The sequence below is a fragment of the Sebastes fasciatus genome, chromosome 19 (assembly GCF_043250625.1).
Source record: "Sebastes fasciatus isolate fSebFas1 chromosome 19, fSebFas1.pri, whole genome shotgun sequence".
Taxonomy (NCBI): domain Eukaryota; kingdom Metazoa; phylum Chordata; class Actinopteri; order Perciformes; family Sebastidae; genus Sebastes; species Sebastes fasciatus.
In genome coordinates this window covers 21,535,722-21,560,700 of record NC_133813.1, presented here as the reverse complement: position 1 = coordinate 21,560,700, position 24,979 = coordinate 21,535,722, and the positions used below count along the sequence as shown (strand labels likewise).

The 24,979-nt window shown below is 41.0% G+C and overlaps 2 protein-coding genes across 4 annotated transcripts; both read left to right on the top strand.

Moving 5' to 3' along the window:
* Positions 1–611: 611 nt before the first annotated feature.
* Positions 612–11,122, top strand: LOC141757264 (synaptic vesicle 2-related protein-like). 3 transcript variants are annotated; one of them, XM_074617641.1, is made up of 17 exons: positions 2,534–2,619; positions 4,846–4,981; positions 5,156–5,286; positions 6,127–6,212; positions 6,303–6,401; positions 7,617–7,688; positions 7,786–7,910; positions 8,019–8,082; positions 8,203–8,328; positions 8,400–8,528; positions 8,734–8,807; positions 9,134–9,210; positions 9,305–9,409; positions 9,947–10,058; positions 10,154–10,235; positions 10,317–10,406; positions 10,551–11,122. In XM_074617641.1, the coding sequence occupies exons 2-17, from the start codon at positions 4,923–4,925 to the stop codon at positions 10,758–10,760; spliced, it is 1,641 nt and encodes a 546-aa protein (XP_074473742.1). In that variant the 5' UTR covers positions 2,534–2,619; positions 4,846–4,922; the 3' UTR covers positions 10,761–11,122. The 3 variants fall into 3 exon arrangements, with proteins under 3 accessions (XP_074473741.1, XP_074473742.1, XP_074473743.1); XM_074617640.1 differs by lacking the exon at positions 4,846–4,981 and having other exon boundaries at positions 612–2,619; XM_074617642.1 differs by lacking the exon at positions 2,534–2,619 and having other exon boundaries at positions 4,131–5,077.
* Positions 11,123–11,226: 104 nt separating this feature from the next.
* LOC141757265 (synaptic vesicle 2-related protein-like) lies at positions 11,227–24,810 on the top strand. Its single transcript, XM_074617644.1, has 17 exons — positions 11,227–12,231; positions 14,668–14,809; positions 15,036–15,166; positions 18,010–18,095; positions 18,186–18,284; positions 18,875–18,946; positions 19,043–19,167; positions 19,294–19,357; positions 19,479–19,604; positions 19,676–19,804; positions 21,430–21,503; positions 21,769–21,845; positions 21,944–22,048; positions 22,314–22,425; positions 23,026–23,107; positions 23,185–23,274; positions 23,390–24,810. The coding sequence occupies exons 2-17, from the start codon at positions 14,748–14,750 to the stop codon at positions 23,597–23,599; spliced, it is 1,644 nt and encodes a 547-aa protein (XP_074473745.1). The 5' UTR covers positions 11,227–12,231; positions 14,668–14,747; the 3' UTR covers positions 23,600–24,810.
* Positions 24,811–24,979: the final 169 nt, after the last annotated feature.

Here is a 24,979-nt window from a genome sequence, read left to right as displayed (position 1 = left end):
TAATGAGGCAGTAATGAGCTACCTGGCTCTGGAAGCAACTGGGCTGCTTAAACATTCATGGAGCCCAGGCCGCAAACATCCATTCAGCGCTTCACCTGAGTGTTCAACAGCTACTCCATGTGTTTAAGGAAGAGTGTGTGTATATGCGTGTGTGTGTGTGTGTGTGCATGCAGGTATGTATTACAAGGATGCAGTAACTCTATCCTCCCAGAGACCCGTCCTCACCCTCCTCCCCACAAAATTACAGCACAGGTATTCGATTACTGATCTTTGATTAGGCAGATGCATTTCAAACTAATTACTAACTGCTCATTAGAGCCAAGACGACCAGACGACCAGTTTGGGATTAGACTATTGCAGATTCGGTGATACCAGCTGTCAAAGTCACAGATTTAATTTCAGATCTACAGTAATGTGTAACTATAATTGTTATGCATCCTGTTGGTGCCATCTTCAACATTGAGAAGCTTTTAAATTAAACCTCAAATGATTAATCTGCAACTTGGTGGAACTGACTATATGTATTGTATGAAAAAAACTCATATATAAGTGGCACAAAATGTTATTTTTTTAAGAATGTCTGCCTTTATTTTAAAAAGTTCAATGGAGCGTCACCAGGAAATGTGTGGGGAGAGAGAACAGATGAAGATGAAACATTATGCTATGTGTTTTTAAATTGTTTTAAAATTGACATCACAATAACACAACAATGCACCCTGGTGCTTTTATCTCTTGTATCTTTGTCTAGTGGTTCAGTTGTGACCGGCCTGCGGACAGCGTAACGTTGCCCTCTCATTCCGTCTGTTTAAAATTTAACATTGCGCTTCCTGTAAGAATCAACAAAGGCATCTTACGTTACTGCCTGAAGATCGGCCAAAAACACACGGTGACATAAGAGAGCATGCTGGAAAAAACATAATCATTAACATAATGTAATCCATTATGCAAATACTGAGGGGTTTCTAGGATCTACTCAATCTTTAAAGAAGACCACTGTTTTAATCAGCGCCCAATAAAACAAACACACACACACACACACACACATATACACTCAGACACACACACACCATGCTCACCAAAGATGAGCTGTGGTGGCCACATCTTAATGATTTACAGTGCACTCATTGAAAACCCAGTTTGTCTATTATCATTTGATGCAAGCACCACATATCTCTACACACCAATCCTATGTGTTTGGCACATTTAATCCATCCATTGTATAATTACATTATAAATGCAGTGGCAACTTCTGCTTGAAAACATACAGTATTTAAATCATGTGTTTACCATCTATCTATGATGGACTGAATATTTCTAACTGAAAGTTTTACATTCATTTAGATACCTACTATTTGGAAGTTATATGTTTTAGATGATGGCTCAAAAGAGAACTCAAAACTAAATTAAATCTAAACAGCTTCATATTATTTGAAGTATTTTTTACAGCAAATCGGTGCCAATGTGATATCTGAGCTATGGTACCAATACAAAAAAGCTTTTTCAAAACCTTTCTATTGTGAGCAATACACTTTTTATATTGAACAAATTAGCCTCAAAGTTCTGAAATGCTGTTCAATGCTGTATTAACTCCAGAAAATGATGAACAGTATTTTAAATTGTATATATCTATATAGAGTCAAGAAGAATCTGAGAATTAGCTGTACTTTAAGTATTCAGTACTATTGACACGATTTGGTCAGTCTTCAAAAACTATTGTGGTTAGATAGCCAGCCATAAAATCTGTCTCCTGCAGTATCTCCTTCACTTTTGCATTAATTTCTTTTCATAGCCTCACTCCTGCACTGAGGGTTCAACCTTCAAACCACACACTGTACAGTATTAACTCTCACACACGCAAGAACACACTTCAAAAATCTCAACACTTGAGAAGAGAAGTAATAAAAGGTAAATAATACGGGCTATTGCGATCTTGTTTCTAAAGAGTGAATGACAAGTCGGATCACAAGGTATCCTCGATCCACCACTTGTCCAAATAAATATTCACAAGCCCAAACAACTAAACTTTCAACTAATCCTTTATTCATGTGAGCAAACGGATTGCTGTCGACAGGGCAAGACTCTGAAGGCCAAAACGAGCTGTGGGGCTATTGGTTTCAGAAGTAAAGCATTTAGTGAACAAATCGCACAATAATTAAAGTACAGCATCACAAAACCAGCTGTTTTAGTGTTTTGTGCATGCAAACAGGATTTTAACAGATTGAATGTGTGTTAGCAGGATAGATCATTCACATGTCAAAATATAAACTACACTCGACTACAATATTTTGACTTTTAAGCATCTACAGTAGAATCAAATCTTACCTTTGAATCCATGTCTTCGCTCTCTGTGCAAATCAGAAAAGCTCTGCTGAGGTTCTGTGTTGTTCTGTGTGAGTGTGGCCCAGCAGCTGATGTGACCAGAGGATTTGTGGGGACAGAGGGATGTATTGTATATTCTACCTGTATTTATGACCGTCCCATAATGCAGCAGACTCAGCATGTCCTCACAGTGTCCTACTTTTTCTACAGCGTTTATTTTCAGGTTGGCCTTATTCACTTGGAGACGTGCAGAGGACTGAAAGTGTCAGACAGTCACAGACAAGATGTCCTCCTGTGGCGGTAAATACTCTGTAATTTATTTTTTAGCTTGTGGCACCTTACAAAAGGCAGTGTCTCGGAGCTCCTTGTCACGTTGTCTATGAGTTGAAAAGAGAGATTTCCCTTCTAAACTTCTCAGAGTGTTTCATTTAGATTAATGCTAAAGCTCCCCCAAAAAAAGTAAGATTGTGCAATATTAAAAAAAACAAAAGTCCAAATATGAATGTGCTGATAAAACAGCTGTACTTTTACTTAGCATGTCGATATCATGACTTTTACTTGTAGTGGAGTATTTTTACATCGTTGTATGGCCCTTTTCACAGCAGCCATTGTGACGTCATGGCAGGGCAAACACAGGTGTAATTGATAAAATGAATTATGGTCCCGTTCTATTTTGTGTTTCACAGCCATTCCAGTGAGTCAGCATGCACAATACCAGGGCACTGGCATACCAAATGCAACAATGCCATAATTAATGTTATTAATTACACCTGTGTTCACCCTGCAAAGACATGTTAAAATGGCTGATGTGAAAAGGGCCTATTGGTGCTTTTACCGAGGCAAACGATATCAATGATGATGCTACTCATTTACAAGTTATCTCATATACTTTTCACTTTACTGCATTTTACTTTTCCTAAGCATAGCATCATGTTTTATATTTTTAAGTATGTTTTTGTTCTATGTAGCCAGTGGTTTCTTTTCATTTTAGTTTGCAGTAAGTAGAAACTTGTTCGAGAGACAAGGTAACCCAGAGCCCAGTGTCGGAGGAGCAGCAGGCCTGAACTGCATACTGAAGTCAAAGCAGGGCCGGCTTAAGGCCCTAGGTCATATAGGCGGTTGCCTAAGGCACCACCTTCTGGGGGGCAATGGTCGCCCTCTAGAACAAAGTAAATAAATAAGAAAAAAATGTAAAAAGAAAATGCCGGTGGGCGCCCTTCCTCATTTTCTGCATTGAGGTAACACATGAACCAATAAAGAAAGAAAGAAAGAAAGAAAGAAATACACTTTTCACCTCTGTAACTGTCTTTCTCACACTTGAACGTCACACTATGGCTGTGCGCACTGGGGGCCCGGGTTGGGGGCCGGTGTGGTTGGGGGGAGCACCATGCCATGAGCATCAAAACAGCCCGAGCATGGGTCAGGACGTAAGATGTCAAGAGGCGTAGATATGTAGTATTTTCACATTTTATTTCTTCATAATGAAAAGGTCCAAGCCTTCAGGTGCACAAGGAAGAAAATTGAGAAAAGAGGAGGGAGGAAAAGAGGTAGAGGAGGCAAGGGGCCTCTGTGAAGAGATACAGTAGGCTTTGGAATGTAAGTCTATGATTGTTGCATGTTTGTGCGAATATGAACCCACACACAGCTATGAACTCAAGAAGTGCAACATCTGACAACAGCAACCTTTACAGAGAAAACCTTCTGGCCATTTGATCCAGAACAACATGAAGGATGAGAGCACAACCTGCTGTTGGCTGCAGGCTATACCAGGTAATCAGCTAAAGAACCACGGAGCTGTAGGCGTAGTGTAAGATGTACCATATGTCACCCTCCCATCATATATTTGTTAACTTTACTTATGTAAGATATATGTCACCCTCCCTTCACATATTTGTTCACTTTACTTATGTCAACATTTCTTCACTCATCCCCCTGTGTCCACAGGGATAGTGTAAGGGCTCTGTAACATACCTTCTCTGTGTTTGCTTTAACTTTTGGTGATCAGTTAATTGAGCTTAAGCTTAGCTCACTGTTGTACTTATTGTAAGTCCTGCTGGATAAGAACATAAGCTAAGAGCCTTTATTAAGGGGACAATGGGTGGTTAATACAGTTTGATTTATCTCTACTGGTTAGATTTTTGTTTGTAATTTAGTTACTGGCGATAATAAAATACAAAAAAAAGAATATTCAATAACTAGTGTCGTAGTTTGTGTCTTGTTTTTGATTTTTACTTTGACATCTAAACCCCCCAACGAAACATCAAGTGTTGAAGTTTGAAGCTGTAGAAGTGTTGAATCTGAAATATGCAAAGTGTTCACCATTTTCAATCCTATCATCTCTACCTATTATTCGAATGAATCTAGCCCTCTAAAGAGAACGTTTAAATAAATATGGATGAACCATTTTGCACAAGTCAGAAATTAACCTACAAAGTTTAAGTCCATTCACTCCTGCACAGTAGCACCTTTTTGGATCCTGGTGAAACCCCCTCCCCTTTCTTCTCTTGTCGTCTGATTGGGTGTCAGACTGCACCAGCAGGTTTGATTAGAACACAGGTGTGTTGTTTGGTGACAGTCGGAGCTCTCTAACACTTCACACTGAAATGGACAACTGGAGAGGAGCCAAGATCGCTTACAAGCGATGGAGAAATCCTGAACAAAAGTAAAACAACCACATGATTCTACTTTATTATTTCCTCATATACAGTATATGGGCTATGTATATCCAGGATTAGGCGAACCCATTTTAAGATAAAAGGTAATATATTGCAATTGAAACTCAACCTTTTGTGCTCAATAATTCCTGAATTTCTCCTTTTGGTGTGCTGACATTCAGGGTTGAGGCAAATGCAGTGGATCACAGCGATGAGGACGAAACGGACAATGAGATCTGCACTATAGCCTCAGCAGGAGTCAACTCAGAGGGAATAAAGTCTGCATCCAGATCTGGATTTGATAACACTGATGGTTTGTAGAACACTGTTGTACACATTTTGATCTTGTCTGTCTGCCATGTTTGGAAATGTGAAAAATACAGTATCATCAAGGTGGTCTCTCTCTCTCTCTCTCTCTCTCTCTCTCTCTCTCTCTTTCGCTCTCTCACTTTCACTCTCACTCTCACTCTCACTCTCTCTCTCTCACTCTCTCTCTCTCTCTCTCTCCCTCCCTCTCTCTCTCTACAAAAGTAAATATATCCATTCTTCAGCAGAATGGCCACTGTCAGGGTTTCATCATCATGTTATTGGATCATTATTGTTGACGTATTGACATGTGACTTTAATTTACTTTAATGTTGTAGTTTGGTCAGCGTAGAAATAATTTTGATTGCTTTATATACTTTTGTAGTTTAATTTATAACAATGAGTCATATACGATAAATTAATGTAATGTTTGTTTTGTTACATTTTGATTTGAAAAGTAACTATAGCTGTGGAAAAAAATGTAATGCGGTAAAAAGTACAGTATTTCCCTTTAAAATGTAGTGGAATAGAAGTACAAAGTAGCATTAAACAGAAGTTTAAATACCTCAAAGATGTACTTTTGCTAATACACAAAGTCAGAGTTTGTGTGCTGATCTGAGGCCTGTTGGTGTGATTCACGCGATTAAGTCTATCAGCTTCTGTTGCTCTGAAAGTTATCAGCTAAAGTATTATTTTTAACATCATTATTCAACACAGTTTTGAGATGTGTAATAAATTATTTTAAAATATTAGTTATGCATCATGTTGTTTATTCTTGAGTGATTCTGCATGCATTTCTTTACATGGGGACAGTGAACTTGCAGTGACTGTCTTGTCCCTTTTACAGAAACCTTTACAATAGACGATGCTCTTGATGCCATCGGCTTTGGAAAGTTCCAATGGAAAATGTCTGTCCTCACCGGACTGTCATGGGTAAGAATCCTAAAACATGCAGAAATGTCCTCACTCTGACTTCCAGATACTGTATGTCTCTCATGTAGCACTCTGCCTCTCTGAGAGCAGATAGGAGACGCCATGGAGATGATGATCCTCAGTATCTTGAGCCCTCAGCTGCACTGTGAGTGGAGGCTGCCCAGCTACCAGGTGGCTCTCATTACATCGGTAAAGTCTCTTTAAGTATTGTCAGAAAAGTGTTATTCTACAGCATGTTGATTTATAAATGTGTGAAAATGTTCGTTCTCAAGATCTTTTTTAATGCCTCCATGAAAATTTGCATAAGCGTAGCCGGCCAATCAGGACGTGCCCACCCGAATACGCGCGGAACCCCAGAGTATATAATGCAGCACACATAGCTGTCTGTCATTCTTTTCTCCTCAACGAACGCCAATTTGCCTACTGACTGGTCATCTCCACGGATGGAGTCGCCGCTTCAAGAACCTTGTCAGTGCCCATCATGTCCCGGCCTCCTTTTCAGGGTCTGTGACACAGGACTGGTGAAAGGGGTGGGATGTGTGTCTACATGTTCCCGTGCTCCTTGATGACCTGGGGAATGTGGTGTGCAGGGTGTCAACTGCTTGTCTTTTTGAACCCTACAGGGTTAGGCATGGCTCTACCTGGGTTGGCTGGGGCCCCTCTACTTCTATGTTGTGTCGTGGCAGGTTGTGCATTCATTGGGCTCCACCCAATGAACGCATAGAGTCCAGTAGAGGGCGGAGCCTGTGTGAGTTAGAAACAAAGGTTCTAATTCTTTGGGGTTTCGCACATATTCGGATAGGGATGTCCTGATTGGCCGGCTATGCTTATACAAATTTTCAGTGTGGGAATGCATGCTCGTGATTGGACAGGAGTATTGCCCATAGAGTCCAGTAGAGGGCTCCGCATAGCTTTTAGAACTAGGATTACAATATTGTAACCCTGAAGAAACTGGGGGCACAATAGAGGAGAATTGGTTGAATTTACTTTTGTAGAGCAGCAACAGAAGGTGGGGGGTAACAAAAAGTGCTTTGAGTTTGCGGATGACAGTCTTTGTTGCAGCATATGTGGATGTCAGTGGTAATCTGTCCTATTCTCGTGAATACGATAGCCCTATCTCAGGAACACTTTGAGGGAATATCTTCCAATTTGGCACAAACGTCCACTTGGACTTGATGATGAAATGATTAGATTTTCGGTAGTCAAAGTTCAAGGTCACTGTGACCTCAAGAAACACTTTTTTTGGGCCATAACTCAAGAATTCATTTGCTAATTATGACAATTTCACACAAATGTCTAACAGGATAAAATGATGAAGTGATGACATTTTGGACAGACAACTAGACTGATTGGCAGAGGCATATAACCGCAAGGCGGTAATTCTAGTTGTTTTTTTTGCCTCAGGTGGTGTTTGTCGGAATGGGGATCGGTTCACCTATAATGGGGAATGTGTCCGACCAGTACGGCCGAAAAGCAGTAAGTCTGATATCTGGGTTTTTCATGATTTAGTGTTTTTTGGACTTGCTTTGATGTTTAACTTGTGTGTTTTGGTATATGTCTCTGTGGTGAACAGGGTCTGACGATTTGTATGTGCTGGACTCTGTTCTACGGCCTGTTGAGTGCCTTCGCTCCAGTGTACGGCTGGCTCTTGGTCCTGCGGGGCCTCGTAGGCTTTGGCATCGGAGGAGCTCCTCAGTCGTAAGTTCGACTGCTTCCTCTGCTCGTGAGGAGATGAAGAGACTGAAAAGACTAGCACAATTTAATAGCCATGAAATGATTTGCAACAAACCTTTGGTCTCTTTTAAGGGTGACACTGTACTCAGAATTCCTCCCAGTGAAGTCAAGAGGCATCAGCATCATGCTGATTGCGGTACTGTGATGGTTTTGTTATAACTGCATGACTTTTACTGTATTCCAGTGTTAAATCGTTGATCTGATTAAGTATACCGCTCATTGATTCCCTCCTGATTGATGTGTTTGTGTGCATCAGGTATTCTATGCTCTTGGTTCTGTGTTCGAGGTCCTCTTGGCGTTGTTGGTAATGCCCACTCTCGGCTGGAGGTGGCTGCTCGGCTTCTCCACTATACCGATGGCGATCTTTGTTTGCTTCACATTTGTAAGTATGCTTGTTATAAAATAAAACCAGCTGATAGTCAAGCTGTCAACTGAACTTTCTGTGTTACACAGTGGCTGCCTGAAAGCGCTCGTTTTAATGTGCTGACGGGGAAACCAGAGAAGGCCATGGCAACTTTAAGACGCATCGCCAAAGAGAATGGCAAGGACATGCCTCGAGGGAAGCTTACCGCCTATAAACAGGTGAGGTTAAAGATATACATATATATATACATATATATATGTATATATATACGTATATATATATATATGTATACTGTATATATATATATATACTGTATATATTTAGCATTTTTTTTTTCAGATAAAGGATATCAGTGTCCAATACAATGCCTAATTATTGATATTAATAAATACGCCTTCTATTTTTGTCATTTTAATTTCACAGATTGACCGTGGACGGATCAAAGATCTCTTCAGTCCTCCGTATTGGAGGACTACTCTTCTTCTGTGGTTTATATGGTTAGCTTGAGTAACACATTTTCTATTTTAATTGGGTTTGTTGATCAAAGGTAATATTTAATCAAGGCTGGATTACCAAGTAGTGATGGGTATCTATAGGGCACCAGGAAACATAATGCTGAGATTGCCCTGCTTTGTGCACTGTACATGATGGCCAATTAAAGGCCTGTATACATACAGATTGCACAGAGAGTGGGAGCAACAGGGGACCATAGCTGATTTTTGCCCCAGTGTCCACTAATGGGTTAATCCAGCCATGTGTTTATGGCTTTATTTTCAACTACTTGTTCACAACTTAGAACCCTGTATTGTTATTTCATCCAAAGGTTTGCAAATACCTTCTCCTATTACGGGATAGTGTTGTTGACAACTGAGCTGCTCCAAGCTGGACATTCATGTGTGAGTAAGTAACACCTCCATGTGTACCAGCTTTTAACATTTGTCATGTTGTGTCTTAAATTAGAACACAAAAATAAAACTGTCCTTCTTCCTTATAGCGATACAAGGGGCCAAGATTGAACCAAGCTGTAGTCTGGAATGCAAATATTTGACATCAGCTGACTACAAAGACCTTTTATGGACGACCTTGGCTGAATTCCCAGGTAAAATGCTCCCTATTAGCATTTTCTCAGAGCTGTGTTACTGTATGTAATTGAAACTGTAAGGTGAAGAAGACCTTCATGATTGCTCTTGCAACAACAGTGTTACGCCAATATACAGAGGTTCCTCCATATTTCTTCATTATCCATCCATAACAAAAATCTGAGACAACACGGATACAATACTGATCAAATTCAAGAGCTGATGGATTTTGTAAATGCATCTCTATATTTATAGAATTTCTCTAAATGTCTCACTGAGGAACCAAAAGTTCAGGTCAAATATAAAAAAGTTTTAAACACATCAATGGCATGACATTTGGTGCACATATAAAGCTGTCTTTACATTTATATTTGCATACTTTTACATTGCGACTTTCTTGAAAAAACATGTCTTAGGTTTTGTTGATATACAGTCGGCACACCTCTGTCACCCCTCAGGAAAGTGCGATACACAAATGTGTTTTATGAGTGGCTTAGGCTGTGTCTTTACAACTCTTGACTGCCGCATTTTAAAGATATGTTTGCTGTTTGTTTCAGGTATTTTAATTAACACTGTGGCGATTGACCGTATTGGCAGGAAGAAGAGCATGGCTCTGTGTTTCTTCATGTTTTCTTTGTTCATGCTGCCCATATTTGGTTGTATTGGGAGGTAAGATTGTGTGTTATTGTGTAATATTGGAACAACAGCAATATATTAAAACATCACGGCTGACCTCTTAACTGTCTGTCTTTCTGTCCATGCAGGATAGCTGTCACAATCTGCATCTTTGTTGCCAGAGCCTTCATCGCTGGAGGATTCCAAGTTGCCTATGTTTACACACCAGAGGTAGATATACATACCATTTCACGACATTAACTTTTGTTTTTAGATCATTTGAACTGAACAAAATCTCTCTCCTCTCATTAGGTTTTCCCTACAGAAAACAGAGCCTTAGCAATGGGGACTGCAAATGCGATAAGCAGGGTGGGTGCCCTGATTACCTCCTTCGTGGCGCAGGTATGCAGAAGTGACCATCTCTGTTGGCACTTTCCAAAGAAACTATAGTTCAAAATGAGTTCCAGCACCAGTCTGATATGAGACTCCTTCAGGCTGTGTGTTTTTTATCGGCCTGGCTCCTCACATCTTGTGTTTTGGTTCTAGGTGTTAATCAGGACATCAGTGTATGGGACCCTGTCGTTGTACTGTGTCATAAGTCTGCTGGGTGGCGTTGCATCCTTGATGCTGCCCTTTGAGACGTTGGGCAGGGGTCTGCAGGAGTCCAGTCTTGATCAGGAGGCCAGTCTTGATCAGGAGGCCGGAGGGCAGACGATCACCACAACCAGCCAGTCAAATGGCAGCACGGGAGAGTGAACCAGAGGGAGATGCCACAGTAGCCTGTTTAACTGTGGACTGAATCCTGTGAGCGACCATGGGTGAAGACCAACGGGACAATCTCATTACAGGCAGGGAGTGATAATTGAGGGTAGGCCTACTTCCCATGTCTAATGAGAGCGGAAGCACACTTGTGCTTGGACTGGTTTGTTTACTTTCTCTCTTCCATCTAGGCCACGAGAAGCAACAGAGGGACATTTATGGACAATGCTGATTCATTGTAGGGGCTCTGCTTAGAGCTACACATTTCAAGCCTTGCCCTCACATTTTGGATAAAAATTACTTCTTGTGTTTATTTATAAGCCAGGTTGCCTTTTGCCAATTAAAGTTGTTCAATATGCTTTAGGCTCTATTTTATTGTGTCAGCGCATCTTGGTGTAATTTGCACAATAAAAGATGCATGGTTCTATTACATTAGAGCTGTAACAATTACTCGATTAAACAAATCTTTATCATAAAAAGTATAGAAAGTCAGTAAGACTAAGAATCTGAGAATTAGCTGTCAATTTGCAGTACTTTCAGTATTCAATACTATGGACACAAGGTCAATCCTCATCCAGCCATAAAATCTGGTTCCTACAGTATCTCCTCCACCTTTGCATTATTTTTTTTAGCCTCACTCCTGCACTGAGGGTTCAACCTCAGTAATTAAAAAAGCTTGATATTTTAGACTTCAAACCACACACTGTACAGTATTAAATCTCACACACTTTAAAATCTCAACACCTGAGAAGAGAAGTAATAAAAGGTAAATAATACGGGCTATTGCGATATTGTTTCTAAAGAGTGAAGGACAGGTTTGATCACAAGGTGTCCTCGATCCACCACAAATAAATATTCACAGGCCCAAACAACTAAACTTACAACTAATCCTTTATTCATGTGAGCAAACGGATTGCTGTCGACAGGGCAGGACTCTGAAGGCCAAAACGAGCTGTGAGGGTATTGGTTTCAGAAGTAAAGCATTCAGTGAACAAATCGCACAATAATTAAAGTACAGTATCACAAAACCAGCTGTTTTAGTGTTTTGTGCATGCAAATGGGATTTTAACAGATTGAATGTCTGTTAGCAGGATAGATCATTAACATGCTAAAATATTTTTTTTTTTAAATGACTACAATATTTAACATGTACAGTAGATATCAAATCTTACCTTTGTATCCATGTCTTCGTTCTCTGTGCAAATCAGAAAAGCTCTGCTGAGGTTCTGTGTTGTTCTGTGTGAGTGTGGCCCAGCAGCTGATGTGACCAGAGGATTTGTGGGGACAGAGGGATGTATTGTATATTCTACCTGTATTTATGATCGTCCCATAATGCAGCAGACTCAGCATGTCCTCACAATGTTTTACTTTTCTACAGCGTTTATCTTCAGGTTGGCCTTATTCACTTGCAGGGCTGCAGAGGACTGAAAGCGTCAGACAGTCACAGACGAGATGTCCTCCTGCGGTGGTATATACTCTTTATATATTTTTTGATGGTATATAGTATGCTTACCAGCACATCACACTGCCGGTAATGAGTTTTGAACAGGCTTATGTCCATGCAACATGCTGCATCTGCAAGTAAATTTCCATTTGCTCAAGTAATGTACTTCCGTACTCTACCTGAGTATTTCCTATTTATGTTACTCTATACTTCTATAATATTGTACTTTTTACTCCATTACTTTTATCTGACAGCAATAGTTACTTTTCAGAAACAAAAAAATACATGGTAAGTATAAATTAAAGGTATAATATATAACTTTAAGAGTAAACCAGTTGGCTTGTGGAACCTTACGAAAGGCAGTGCCTTGGAGCTCCTTGTCATGTTGTCTATGAGTTGAAAAGAGAGATTTCCCTTTCTTAACATCTCAGATTATTTCATTTAAAGTAATGCTAGAGTCCCCCAAAAACAAGATTATGCAATAATAAAAAAAATATTTAAAAAAATGAGAAAAGTCCAAACAATGAATATGAATGTGCTGATAATACATCTGTACTTTTACTTTGGTAGGATGTCAAATTCATGACCTTTACTTGTAATGGACTACTGAAGTCAAAGCCTCATAAAGTGTGTGTGAGTGTGGTGTTCTTGTAGACATGCTACAGGAAGTGATGCTTTTTAGATAGAGTACCATGTCTTGAATAAATCCCTTCCTCTCATGAGGCTTCTGGGAAGAGAAACAATAGGCTTTAGAAAGTGTAAATACCACTATGGTTGTTGTTTGTGTGAAAATGAACCTACATACAGCTATGAACCCAAGAAGTGAACAACAGAAGGATGAGAGCACAACCTGCTGTTGGCTGCTGGCTATAACAGTTGATCAGCTAGTGAACCACAGTGCTGTAGTCGTAAGCTGTACCTCATGTCACCCTCCCATTGGTGAATCACACCTCACTGTTGTACGTATTGTAAGTCCCACTGGATGAGAACATAAACTAAGAGCCTTTATTAAAGGGACAAGAAAAGATGAATACAGTTTGATTTACCTCTACTGGTTAGATTTTTGTTAGTAATTTAATTACTGGCAATAATCAAATTAAAGCTGCAAGCAGCGATGAACGGGCCCTTGCACATCTGCGCACATCAGGGGCACTGGCGGGACACCGGTAGACACAGCTGTGCATTTCCATGTCCATTGGTAGCAGTGATTCCTGCGTGGAGTGTGTGTCACTGGAAATGATGTATTGCAAATTTTGTACCACTTCCTGTGTCCATTATGTGGCGCTGGAGATCACACATTAATATATACAACATGTTGCTGTATAAAATGTGTAGACCACACCATGTCAATTTCATGTAACTCAGATGATCTTTGTCACTTAAGGCTGACTTCCTGTCGTCAGTAGGTGGCACTCTTGACTATAATATGGGTACGTAGATGTCTTCAGGCCAGCACTCTTATCCAGCAAGTCAAATTTGGGACAGATTGGTCAAGTTACAACACCTTCCTGTGTCATGGCGAACATGCAAATTGCTTTCCTCACCACGGCAACTCCATTCCACGTAAACACAAAAGCTTCTCAAATTGGTATTGTGACAGTCTTGAGATTCTGCTGACCAAATTTGAGATTGATCTGTGGAATCGTCTAGGAGTTTCAAAATGTTCCTTACCTGTAAAGTACCTAAAGTGGCGTATTGTCACATGACCTATGACATCATCGTTCGAGGTATCGACTATTCCTTCGTAATTTACCGTCACTTTAGTCAGAGGGCTATACCAACCAAATTTGAAAATAATACAATAAACCCTCCAGGAGGAATTTTTGTGAGTTTTTGTGCATTCTAAAGTCATTAAACGTGTTCGTAAAATGACCGTTAATGCACAAAATCCAATGTCTTCATGACGGGTGAAAAAAAATTCTAATTTTTTATATATGTTCTTTAAAATGAGAGTAATGCTCCCACCAAATTTTGCAAACATCAAAGGTACCCTGTCATACGTTTGGGGGCGTTATGGAGTGTTCTGAAGTTTTTTCTCCAATTTTTGTGAGTTTTCGAGCATCCCAAACCCCTCAAAAATGCGATTGCGCAGCAAAAAAATGATCTCTACAAAGATAATAGGTTCTTGGTACTTTTGTGCTCAGGCCCTAAAAAGAATATTCCAAAACTGGTGTTTTGTATTTACATTTTTACTTTGACATCTAAACCCCCAATTAAACACCAAGTGATGAAGCTGAAATATGCAAAGTGTTCTCCATTCTCCGTCTTATCATTCCTACTCATTATTTTAATGAAATTAGCCCTCTAAAGAGAATGTTGAAATAATCACGACTGACCCATTTTGCCAAAGTCAGAAACTAACCTACGAAACTCAAGTCCATTCACTCGTGACAAAAGCATTATTTTGTTTCTTGGTGTAACCCCCTCCCTTTTCTCTTGTCTCTATTGTTCCCTGATTAGGTGTCAGACTGCACCAGCAGGTTTGACCAAAACACAGCCTGTTTGGTGACAGTCACAGCTCTCTCACACTTCACACTGAAATGGACAACTGGAGCAGAGAAGCTAAGGTTGTTTACAAGCGCTGGAGAAATCCTGAAGACAGGTAAAACAACCACATGATTCTACTTTAATATTTCCTCATACAGTATGTACTTATAGGGAGTGCACTCTGAGGCAAAACCTGCCCTGCTGTGCACATACATGAGTGTTGCCACAAGACTATGTATACCCAGGCAAACCCATTTTATGATAAGAGGTAATATATTGCACTTGAAACCTTTTGTGCTTAATAATTCCTGAATTTCTCATTTTGGTGTGCTGACATTTAGGGGTGAGGAAAATGCAGTGGATCACAGCGATGAGGACGACACAGAAAATGAGATCTACACTGTAGCCTCAGCAGGAGACAACTCGGAGGGAATAAAGTCTGCATCCAGATCTGGATTTGATCAAACTGAGGGTTTGTAGAACACTGTTAGTTATACACATTTTGATCTTGTCTGCCATTTTTGGAAATGTGAAAAGTACATATCATCAAGATGGCCTTTCAATATAAAAGTGTCTAAGTTTTGCAAACTGAAAATCAGTCTACCCTGGCTAATATGCTTGTTTTGTTGGGAAAAGGTCAATTTCAAGGACAATTTGCATATAAACTGAGGAAAAGATATTGGCCTACATTGTAGCAGTGTAGATCGGCTGACCTACCATCAGTGTTGGAGGAAGTATTTCGATAATTTACTGAAGTAAAAGTAGCAATACCACAAAAGTTCTGCATTCAAAATTGTACTAAAAGTACAAATGTATTGGTAACAACTTGAAGTATCAGAAGTAAACATATCCATTATGCAGCAGAATGGCCCCTGTCAGAGTTTCATCATCATGTTATTGGATCATTATTGATGACTCATTGACATGTGACTTTAATTTACTACTTATGTTGTAGTTGGTCTGCGTAGAGAGCATTTTAATTGCTTCATATACTTTTTGGTAGTTTAATCTATAACAATGAGTCATATTTGATAAATTAATGTCATGTTTTGTTTGTTATATTTTATTTTGAAAAGTATCAAATAACTATCGGTATGCTCAGTTGATATCTTTGGATCCAAAACTCAGATGAGATTAGATAACAGTTTATTCAAACTAGTTGGACTGGAGGCTTTAGTGAGTCGCGCCAGAGCAGAGCATGCGGAGAGAGCAGGGCCGATGGCTGGGAAGCAGATTGACGAGGCACTGTGCGAGGCAGACAGGCACGGATCCCAGGCAGGAAATGAGCCTGAAGCACAGGTAGAAACAAGATTCAGGCGTGTTCATTTTGGCTGAGGTGTTAGTAGCACATTGGCAAACTGACCCATCAGGAGAAAATTGTAGGTTAGATTATGTCGTCAGCCTGGAAGATAGCTCAGGGCTTTTGCCCTTTTCTACCCATAAGCCATCAATTGAGAGAGGAGGGGGCGATGAAGGACTAGCCCACTTGGCTCAGGCTCACGACCTAATGTGACCTCCAATGAAGGATATACTGCAGGAGCTTGAAGAGTGGATGGGTCTCAGGTGTGCTGGTGGATTGGCAGCAGGAGAGGAATGGAGTGCCACGCCCAGACAACCACAGACGGAGCAAACAGACATGGAGTTATGAATGGAACTATGGTTTGGTGAATTCCTGGCTGACAGCCAGCGGCTGTAATCAAAGTGGATATGTCTCCTCACGCTCTGCGCAGGTTGTGACCAATGTGAACGAAGTCACATGTGTTACGAGCAGGCTACCTGCGCGTCACAGCTATAAATACCACGTGGTAGCCTACACCCAGCCTCTCAGAATCTACCCGCCCTTAAAAAAGGTTCAGAGGGACCGGCGTGACTGGCAGTCATCCAGGAATTCACAGAACCATCGTTGCATTTGTAAACTATGTTCTGTTTCATTCCTTCCTGACTGCCAGTGGCAGTAAACAAAGTGAATGACTCCTACCAGCAGCGTCACGAGGAAACGGACACCCGCCTACTGGTCAACCATAGATGCCGATGGTAGAACAGCCGATGCCAGTGTGGATCCAGAAGCCACATGAAAGCGATAGAACCTTGAGAAGGTGCAAGGTGCTGTCCAGGACGCCACCTCGCAGATCACAGATAGTCGCAACCCTGTCATTATAGCCCAGGATGTGGCCACACCCCTGGTAGAATGATAGATGACATCGGAGGGGGCAGGTTGACCTGCTACCTCATAAGCCTGTTTGATTGTCTCAACAACCCAGTGGGAAAGCCTGTGTTTAGACAGTGCACATCCCTTGTCTTGCCTCCTGCGCACTAACTGACCTTCCATCAATGTGGCCATGGTTTACAGATATAGCTGCCACATGAACCTTCAAGGTTGAAACAGCCCGGCCAGCTTCAAAAAGATACTGCAAGTACCGCAGTGTGTCCTGCAAAGGGAATGAGACAGGGTCTGACCCTCCTGTCCCTGCAACATAAAGAAAAACAGAACAGTTTTTATACACCATTCTTGTGGAAGGAGCCTTTGCACTCTGCAAGGTCTCACAAACTGAGGGTTCAAGGTCAGTCAGGAGTGACCATACCCAGAGTTGAAAGAGACTCGGGGACGGATGCCAAACCTTCCCGTCCAGCTGGAACAGGAGGTCCATCCTTATTGGAAGCGGCCAAGGGTCCCCGTCCAACAGGCTGAGGAGTGTGTAGAACCATATCCTCAATGGCCACCTGAGGGCCACAAGGAGGACCCTGTGATTTGACAACCTCACTCTGTGAAGCGTGAGCGTTATCAGGGGGATCGGAGGGAATGCATAGAGAAACCACTCGGCCCGGCGTTGGCAAGAGCATCCATCCCAAGTGGACAGGCCGAACGGCAGGATGGCAAACTGATATACTTGACCTTGAAAGGCAAAGCAAACGACCTTTCTGTGTCCTGAATGAATAGGAATATGAAAGTAGGCGTCCCTGAGGTCTTAAATCTTCAATCTTCCCCCCGCTGACTACCGGTCCTCAGCGTGTGCCCTGAGGTTTCAAAAACATCCTTTAATTTGTACCCAATTTACAAGCAACAAAACGTTTGTGTGCTGTTGGCAACACATTCACATGATTAAGTCTAATCAGCTTCTGTTGCTCTGAAAGTTATCAGCTCCTAGCTAAAGTATTATTTTTAACATCATTATTCAACACAGTTTTGAGATGTGTCATATTTTAACATATTAGTTATGCATCATGTTGTGCTTGTTGTGATTCTTGAGTGATTCTGCATGCATTTCTTTACATGGGGACAGTGAACTTGCAGTGACTGTCTTGTCCCTTTTACAGAAACCTTTACAATAGACGATGCACTTGATGCCATCGGCTTTGGAAAGTTCCAATGGAAAATGTCTGTCCTCACCGGACTGTCATGGGTAAGAGTCCTAAAACATGCAGAAATGTCCTCACTGTGACTTCCAGATACTGTATGTCTCTCATGTAGCACTCTGCCTCTCTGAGAGCAGATAGGAGACGCCATGGAGATGATGATCCTCAGTATCTTGGGCCCTCAGCTGCACTGTGAGTGGAGGCTGCCCAGCTACCAGGTGGCTCTCATGACATCGGTAAAATCCCTTTAGGTATTGTCAGAAAAATGTTTTTTTTTATATATATATATATATATATTTGGGTTTGGCATACAACAGAAGTCAATAATGAGTTCTTGGGTTTTGGCTGTGTTGAGCATGAGGTCCTTGTTGTCGCACTAAGTGACAGCTTGGGCCACCTCAGTGCGGTACTGGGTTTCGCCTTTATTGGAGATGAGGCCTACAATGGTTTTAGAAGACAAGATTTTGGTGGTCAAAGATCACTGTGACCTCACATAGATAGATAGATAGATAGATGTTGTCAGTCTGTACAGAGCCTCACATAAATACATAGGTGTATTATACACCACAACATAACTACACGAAAGACATCGAGACATCCACATTCATATACACATACCTAGTGATACTATGGTAGAGGGGACGGAACTGAATGGGTTGAGGGGGTGCCTGCGGTCATGTGCTATGGTGTGAGCTTTGCGTGTAATGGCTTTGCTGTTGAGGTCGGAGCGGTTGGGGAAGCCAGTCATTTTGGAGGCTTATTGTGTGATGCGTGTGAGTTTGCTCCTATTAGAGGCAGGTAATTCTAGGTTTTTTTTTGGCCTCAGGTGGTGTTTGTCGGAATGGGGATCGGTTCACCTATAATAGGGAATGTGTCCGACCAGTACGGCAGAAAAGTAGTAAGTCTGATATCTGGGTTTTTCATGATTTATTTTGTTTGTACATGCTTTGATGTTGACTTGTGTGTTTTCTGTATATGTCTCTGTGGTGAACAGGGTCTGACGATTTGTATGTGCTGGACTCTGTTCTACGGCCTGTTGAGTGCCTTCGCTCCGGTGTACGGTTGGCTCTTGGTCCTGAGGGGCCTCGTAGGCTTTGGCATCGGAGGAACTCCTCAGTCGTAAGTTCGACTGCTTCAATAAAGTCCAATAAAAACTTCCATACTTCCTCTGCTCGTGAGGAGATGAAGCTTGCACTGAACAGACACAACAGCACATTTTACAACAAACCTTTGGTCTCTTTTTAGGGTTACACTGTACTCAGAATTCCTCCCAGCGAAGTCAAGAGGCATCTCCATTATGCTGATTGCGGTACTGTGATGGTTTTTGATATTACTGCATGACTTTTACTGTATTCCAGTGTTAAATCGTTGATCTGATTAAGTATACTGCTCATTGATTCCCTCCTGATTGATGTGTTTGTGTGCATCAGGCCTTCTGGGCTCTTGGTTCTGTGTTCGAGGTCCTCTTGGCGTTGTTTATAATGCCCACTCTCGGCTGGAGGTGGCTGCTCGGCTTCTCCACTATACCGATGGCGATCTTTATTTGCTTCACTTTCGTAAGTATGGTTGTTATAAAATAAAACCAGCTGAGAGTCAAGCTGTCAACTGAACTTTCTGTGTTACACAGTGGCTGCCTGAAAGCGCTCGTTTTAATGTGCTGACGGGGAAACCAGAGAAGGCCATGGCAACTTTAAGACGCATCGCCAAAGAGAATGGCAAGGACATGCCTCGAGGGAAGCTTATCGCCTATAAACAGGTGAGGCTAAAGATATAAATAGCTTCTGACATTTTTTTTTTCAGATAAAGGATATGAGTGTCAAATACAGTGCTTAATTACTGACATCAATAAATACACCTGCAATGCTTTACTGAATCGTGGCTACATGCCGCTGCTCTGGACTCACTCTATGGTATAAATGCTTTTTCACTCATACGGGCGGACAGGAAGGAAAACTCAGGGAAAAGCTGTGGAGGGATTTGTGTTTGCATAAATGTGCGGTGGTGTCGCCAATACACAATTAAAGATATAATATGTAACAGTGACTTTGAACTTCTGTGCATCGGTTTGAGACAATTTTATCTCCCTCGAGAATTTGGCTGCATTTTACTATTTGTTGTTTATGTTTCCCCAAGCGGCAAAGTACACGTTGCCACCGCTTCGATAGCAGAATGTGTGCACAATCTGCAACAGTAATTCCTTGAAGCCCCTGCCGTTGTTCTGAGCGATCTGAACAACTGCAGCCTGGAGACAAGTTTGCCAGGATTCTGACCGAAGGAAGGAAAATACACTGGACAGATGTTACATACCAATGCCTATCAATCCAGGAGCAAACCACCAATATCCAACTCTGACCACAATGGGGGTGCATCTTATTCCAACCAAGGTGAAAAGCAAAAAAAAACTGAGACCAAGGTGGTACGACAGTGGACTCAGAGAAACAACGATGAGCTAGGAACCTGCTTGGACTACACTGACTGGGAGGTGCTGAGAGAGGGCACTTTGGATGCAAAATGCACAGTGACAACAGATTACATCAACTTCTGTGTACAGTCTATCATCTCCACAAAAACAAAACCTACATAACAAAAGACATTAAACACACAATGGACCTACAGTAAGGAAATTAGCTTTTAAAAACAAGGACACATTGGAGCTGCAAAAAAGAGGGTGCATGTAGACAGTACGCTGTCATGGACCTACCATGTTGACTTCATCTGCTATAAGGCATAACAGAGGATCTCCTTTTGAAGGAGACACATTTGGTCATTTGGAGCCAGTAAGGAAATATTCAATCTATTCTTCTGCACCACCATACAAAGCGTCCGGCACTACGGAGGCTCAGTCTGGTTCTCAGTCCAACTGAATCCAGGATACTACGGCTCCTTGGGATCTGCTCCAAGCTGGTGGGTCACTAAGCGTATACCTCAGACTGGCCAACAAAATCACTGTGGATCCTTCTCATGTCCTACATAATAAGGAGTACCAGCTTCTGGCCTCTGGGAGGCGCTTTAGGGTGCCAGGCTGCAGGAAGAATCAGTACTAGCACTCTTTTGTTTCTTCCTTACTTTTTAACACTACTCAACCAACTAAAGAGGAGTGCAAGGAGGTGATCACCCCCAGCCCCCCCCCCCCCCCCCCCCCACACACACACACACACACACATACACTCACCATACTTGGACTGTGCGCCGCCACGTGTGTGCATGTTTGTGGGTTTTTCTCAGATGTTTTTTCGTATCTTCTGATGGTTGCTGGCGGTTGACCTTGCCGATGTTTTTTGTGCTGTTTTATATTTATGATTTTATGTTATTCCGTTGATTGTTTGGAGCGTGTGATGCAAGACAAGTAAAGTTTTATCTTATCTTTTTTTAATTTCACAGAATGACCGTGGACGGATCAAAGATCTCTTCAGTCCTCAGTACCGGAGGACTACTCTTCTTCTGTGGTTTATATGGTTAGCTTGAGTAACACATTTTCTATTTTTCTCCTTTCTATCAAATTTCCTTAATCGGGTATTTTGATCAAAGATAATTATCTAATCAAGGCTGAGATTGCCTTGTGTAGTCTGCTGTGTGCACTGCTTATGATGGCCAATCAAAGGGCATGTGTACATACACAATGCACCATAACTATTTTTTGTCCACTAATGGGTTCATCTAGCCATGTGTTTAATGCTTTATTTTCAACTACTTGTACGCAATCTTGTTATTCTATAAAAGGTTTGCATATACCTTCACCTATTACGGGATAGTCCTGTTGACAACTGAGCTGTTCCAAGCTGGACATTCATGTGCGAGTAAGTAACACCTCCATGTGGATCAGCTTTTAACATTTGTCATGTTGTGTCTTAAATTAGAACAAACACCAAAATAAAACTGTCCTTCTTCCTTATAGCGATACAAGGGGCCAAGATTGAACCGAGCTGTAGTCTGGAATGCAAATATTTGACATCAGCTGACTACAAAGACCTTTTATGGACGACCTTGGCTGAATTCCCAGGTAAAATGCTCCCTATTAGCATTTTCTCAAAGCTTTGGTATGTCTTTACATTTATATTTGCATACTTTTACATTGCAACTTTCTTGAAAAAACAGGCTCGTTGATATACAGTAGGCTCACCTCTGTCACCCCTCAGGACAGTGAGATACACAAATGTGTTTTTATGAGTGGCTTAGGCTGTTGAATTATAATTCATTCACACTGTCTTTACAACTCTTGACTGCCGCATTTAAAACATGTTTGCTGTTTTCCATGTTTGTTTCAGGTATTTTACTTGTCCTTGTGGCAATTGACCGTATTGGCAGGAAGAAGTGCCTGGCTCTGTGTTTCTTCATGTTTTTTTTGGTACTTCTGCCCGTATATGGTTGTATTGGGAGGTAAGATTGTGTCTGTGTGTTATTTGGCCTCATGCAGCAACATCCTCTTAAATTTCTCTTATATTTTCTGTTAAGAGAAAAAAAGAGAAGTCAACTCCAAATGCACAAAACATTCTTCACCATCCAGATCTGCTCAGGTGTGCCGACTGATGAATCCCACTTGATCATAATTTGGAGGCGGATCGACGATTGTTTATTGTTAGCATAGGTAACACCCCTAGAACACTACATAAGGGCAGGTGTTGTGCCATGTGCAAATACTGTGGCACATGCCCAAGAATTAGAGAGATGCCACCAAAAAATTCTGTAAGAAGAAGAACTTCAGCAGATTAGTAGGTGGGTTTTATTTATCCCAAATAAAAAAAAATCTGGAACAGTAGTAGTGAAATTGAGGTACTGTTAAATAAACTTAAACAAAGTAAATATGTGAACGTTTGGTGCATCTGGAGTTGACTTCTCTTATTTTTTCTCTTAACAGAAAGTTAAGAGAAATTTAAGAAAATGTTGCTGCATGATGCCCAATGTGTAATATTGGAACAACAGCAATATATTAAAACATCACGGCTGAGATCTTAACTGTCTGTCTTTCTGTCCATGCAGGATAGCTGTGACAATCTGCATCTTTGTTGCCAGAGCCTTCATCGCTGGAGGATTCCAAGTTGCCTATGTTTACACACCAGAGGTAGATATACCATTTTACCACTTTAACTTGTGTTTTTAGATCATTTGAACGGAACAAAATCTCTCTCCTCTCATTAGGTTTTCCCTACAGAAAACAGAGCCTTAGCAATGGGGACTGCAAGTGCGATAAGCAGGGTGGGTGCCCTGTTGACCTCCTTTGTGGCGCAGGTATGTAGAAGTGACCATCTCTGTTGGCACTTTCCAAAGAAACTAGTTCGAAATGAGTTCCAGCAGTTCTGTTTTTTATCGGCCTGGCTCCTCACATCTTGTGTTTTGGTTCTAGGTGTTAATCAGGACATCAGTGTACGGGACCCTGTCGTTGTACTGTGTCATAAGTCTGCTGGGTGGCGTTGCATCCTTGATGCTGCCCTTTGAGACGTTGGGCAGGGGTCTGCAGGAGTCCAGTCTTGATCAGGAGGCCAGTCTTGATCAGGAGGCCGGAGGGCAGACGATCACCACAACCAGCCAGTCAAATGGCAGCACGGGAGAGTGAACCAGAGGGAGATGCCACAGTAGCCTGTTTAACTGTGGACTGAATCCTGTGAGCGACCATGGGTGAAGACCAACGGGACAATCTCATTACAGGCAGGGAGTGATAATTGAGGGTAGGCCTACTTCCCATGTCTAATGAGAGCGGAAGCACACTTGTGCTTGGACTGGTTTGTTTACTTTCTCTCTTCCATCTAGGCCACGAGAAGCAACAGAGGGACATTTATGGACAATGCTGATTCATTGTAGGGGCTCTGCTTAGAGCTACACATTTCAAGCCTTCCCCTCACATTTTGGATAAAATGACTTATTGTATTTATTTTAGGGGCTCAAACAGAGGGTGAAAAGAGGTGCTGCGACAAAGCCGGTATTAGAAAAATAAAGTTGTTGTTTTTTTACATTAAAGCATGTACCCTTACCAAAAAGAAGTTTATTCAAGTGTGCTATTAGTATACTTCTTTTGAACATTAAATAAGAGCGTACTTTCGGTTTACTTTGTATGTATTTATCAGAGATATACTTTACAAAAGTATACATAAGTATACTTGGCTCATACTGACAAGTATACAGAAAAGTCTAAGTATACTTGGCTCAATTCTTTTTTAAATTTTTTTACAAACATAGCATAACAAACATAACAAAACATAACAACGGTGCCATAATACAAAAAAAATGATATCTTACATTTAACATTTAATGTGTACATACATAAAAACACACACACATCGCCTCACACTCCCACACAAAGACAGGTCCAGCCTTCTTCCCACCCCTGGAGATAAAGTTACAGAAAAAATAACAGAAAAATATTTTTTAAAATAATTTAATTAGTTAGTTAGAATTAAAAGTAATAAGTACTACAGTAGTGTAGTTCATGTTGGTAAGATAGAAACCTTAAATAAATAAATAAAATAATTAATTAAATGAATGAAGAGGGGGAAAAAAAAGAAAAACCACGCAGAAAATACTAATTCATAATTAAGTAAATACCCTAGAAATGTTAAGAAGATCCTATATAAGTGATCCATAGCATAGGTTATTTTTTACTTGGCTCATACTGACAAGTATACAGAAAAGTCTAAGTATACTTGGCGTATAGGCCTACTTGTACTTACTTTTTGATAGAGTAGCCTATTAAAGTGTTCTAGTAGAAATCCAAAATAAAAGTATGCACCTGAAAATAAGCATACTAGGTCCTCTTTAATATTTTTTTTTATTTTTGATATATATATATCTTTTTTTTTTTTTTTTGATTTTTGATTTGGTGGAACAAAACAATCCATTTGGTGACATCACCTCAGACTCGAGGAGATGTGTGAGGGGCATGTTAACTGTGTTCTGGTGTTTATGGTGTCACTAGTGTAATGATGAGCAGATTAATCGA

Coding starts and splice junctions, on each gene's coding strand:
- LOC141757265 (XM_074617644.1), top strand. CDS start 14,748: ATGGACAACTGGAGCAGAGAAGCTAAGGTTGTTTACAAGCGCTGGAGA. Junction 22,049..22,313: donor GACCTTGGCTGAATTCCCAG/GTAAAATGCTCC, acceptor TGTTTGTTTCAG/GTATTTTACTTGTCCTTGTG. Junction 22,426..23,025: donor GTATATGGTTGTATTGGGAG/GTAAGATTGTGT, acceptor CTGTCCATGCAG/GATAGCTGTGACAATCTGCA.
- LOC141757264 (XM_074617640.1), top strand. CDS start 2,333: ATGTCTTCGCTCTCTGTGCAAATCAGAAAAGCTCTGCTGAGGTTCTGT. Junction 8,808..9,133: donor CTTCTTCTGTGGTTTATATG/GTTAGCTTGAGT, acceptor TTTCATCCAAAG/GTTTGCAAATACCTTCTCCT. Junction 10,407..10,550: donor TTACCTCCTTCGTGGCGCAG/GTATGCAGAAGT, acceptor TTTTGGTTCTAG/GTGTTAATCAGGACATCAGT.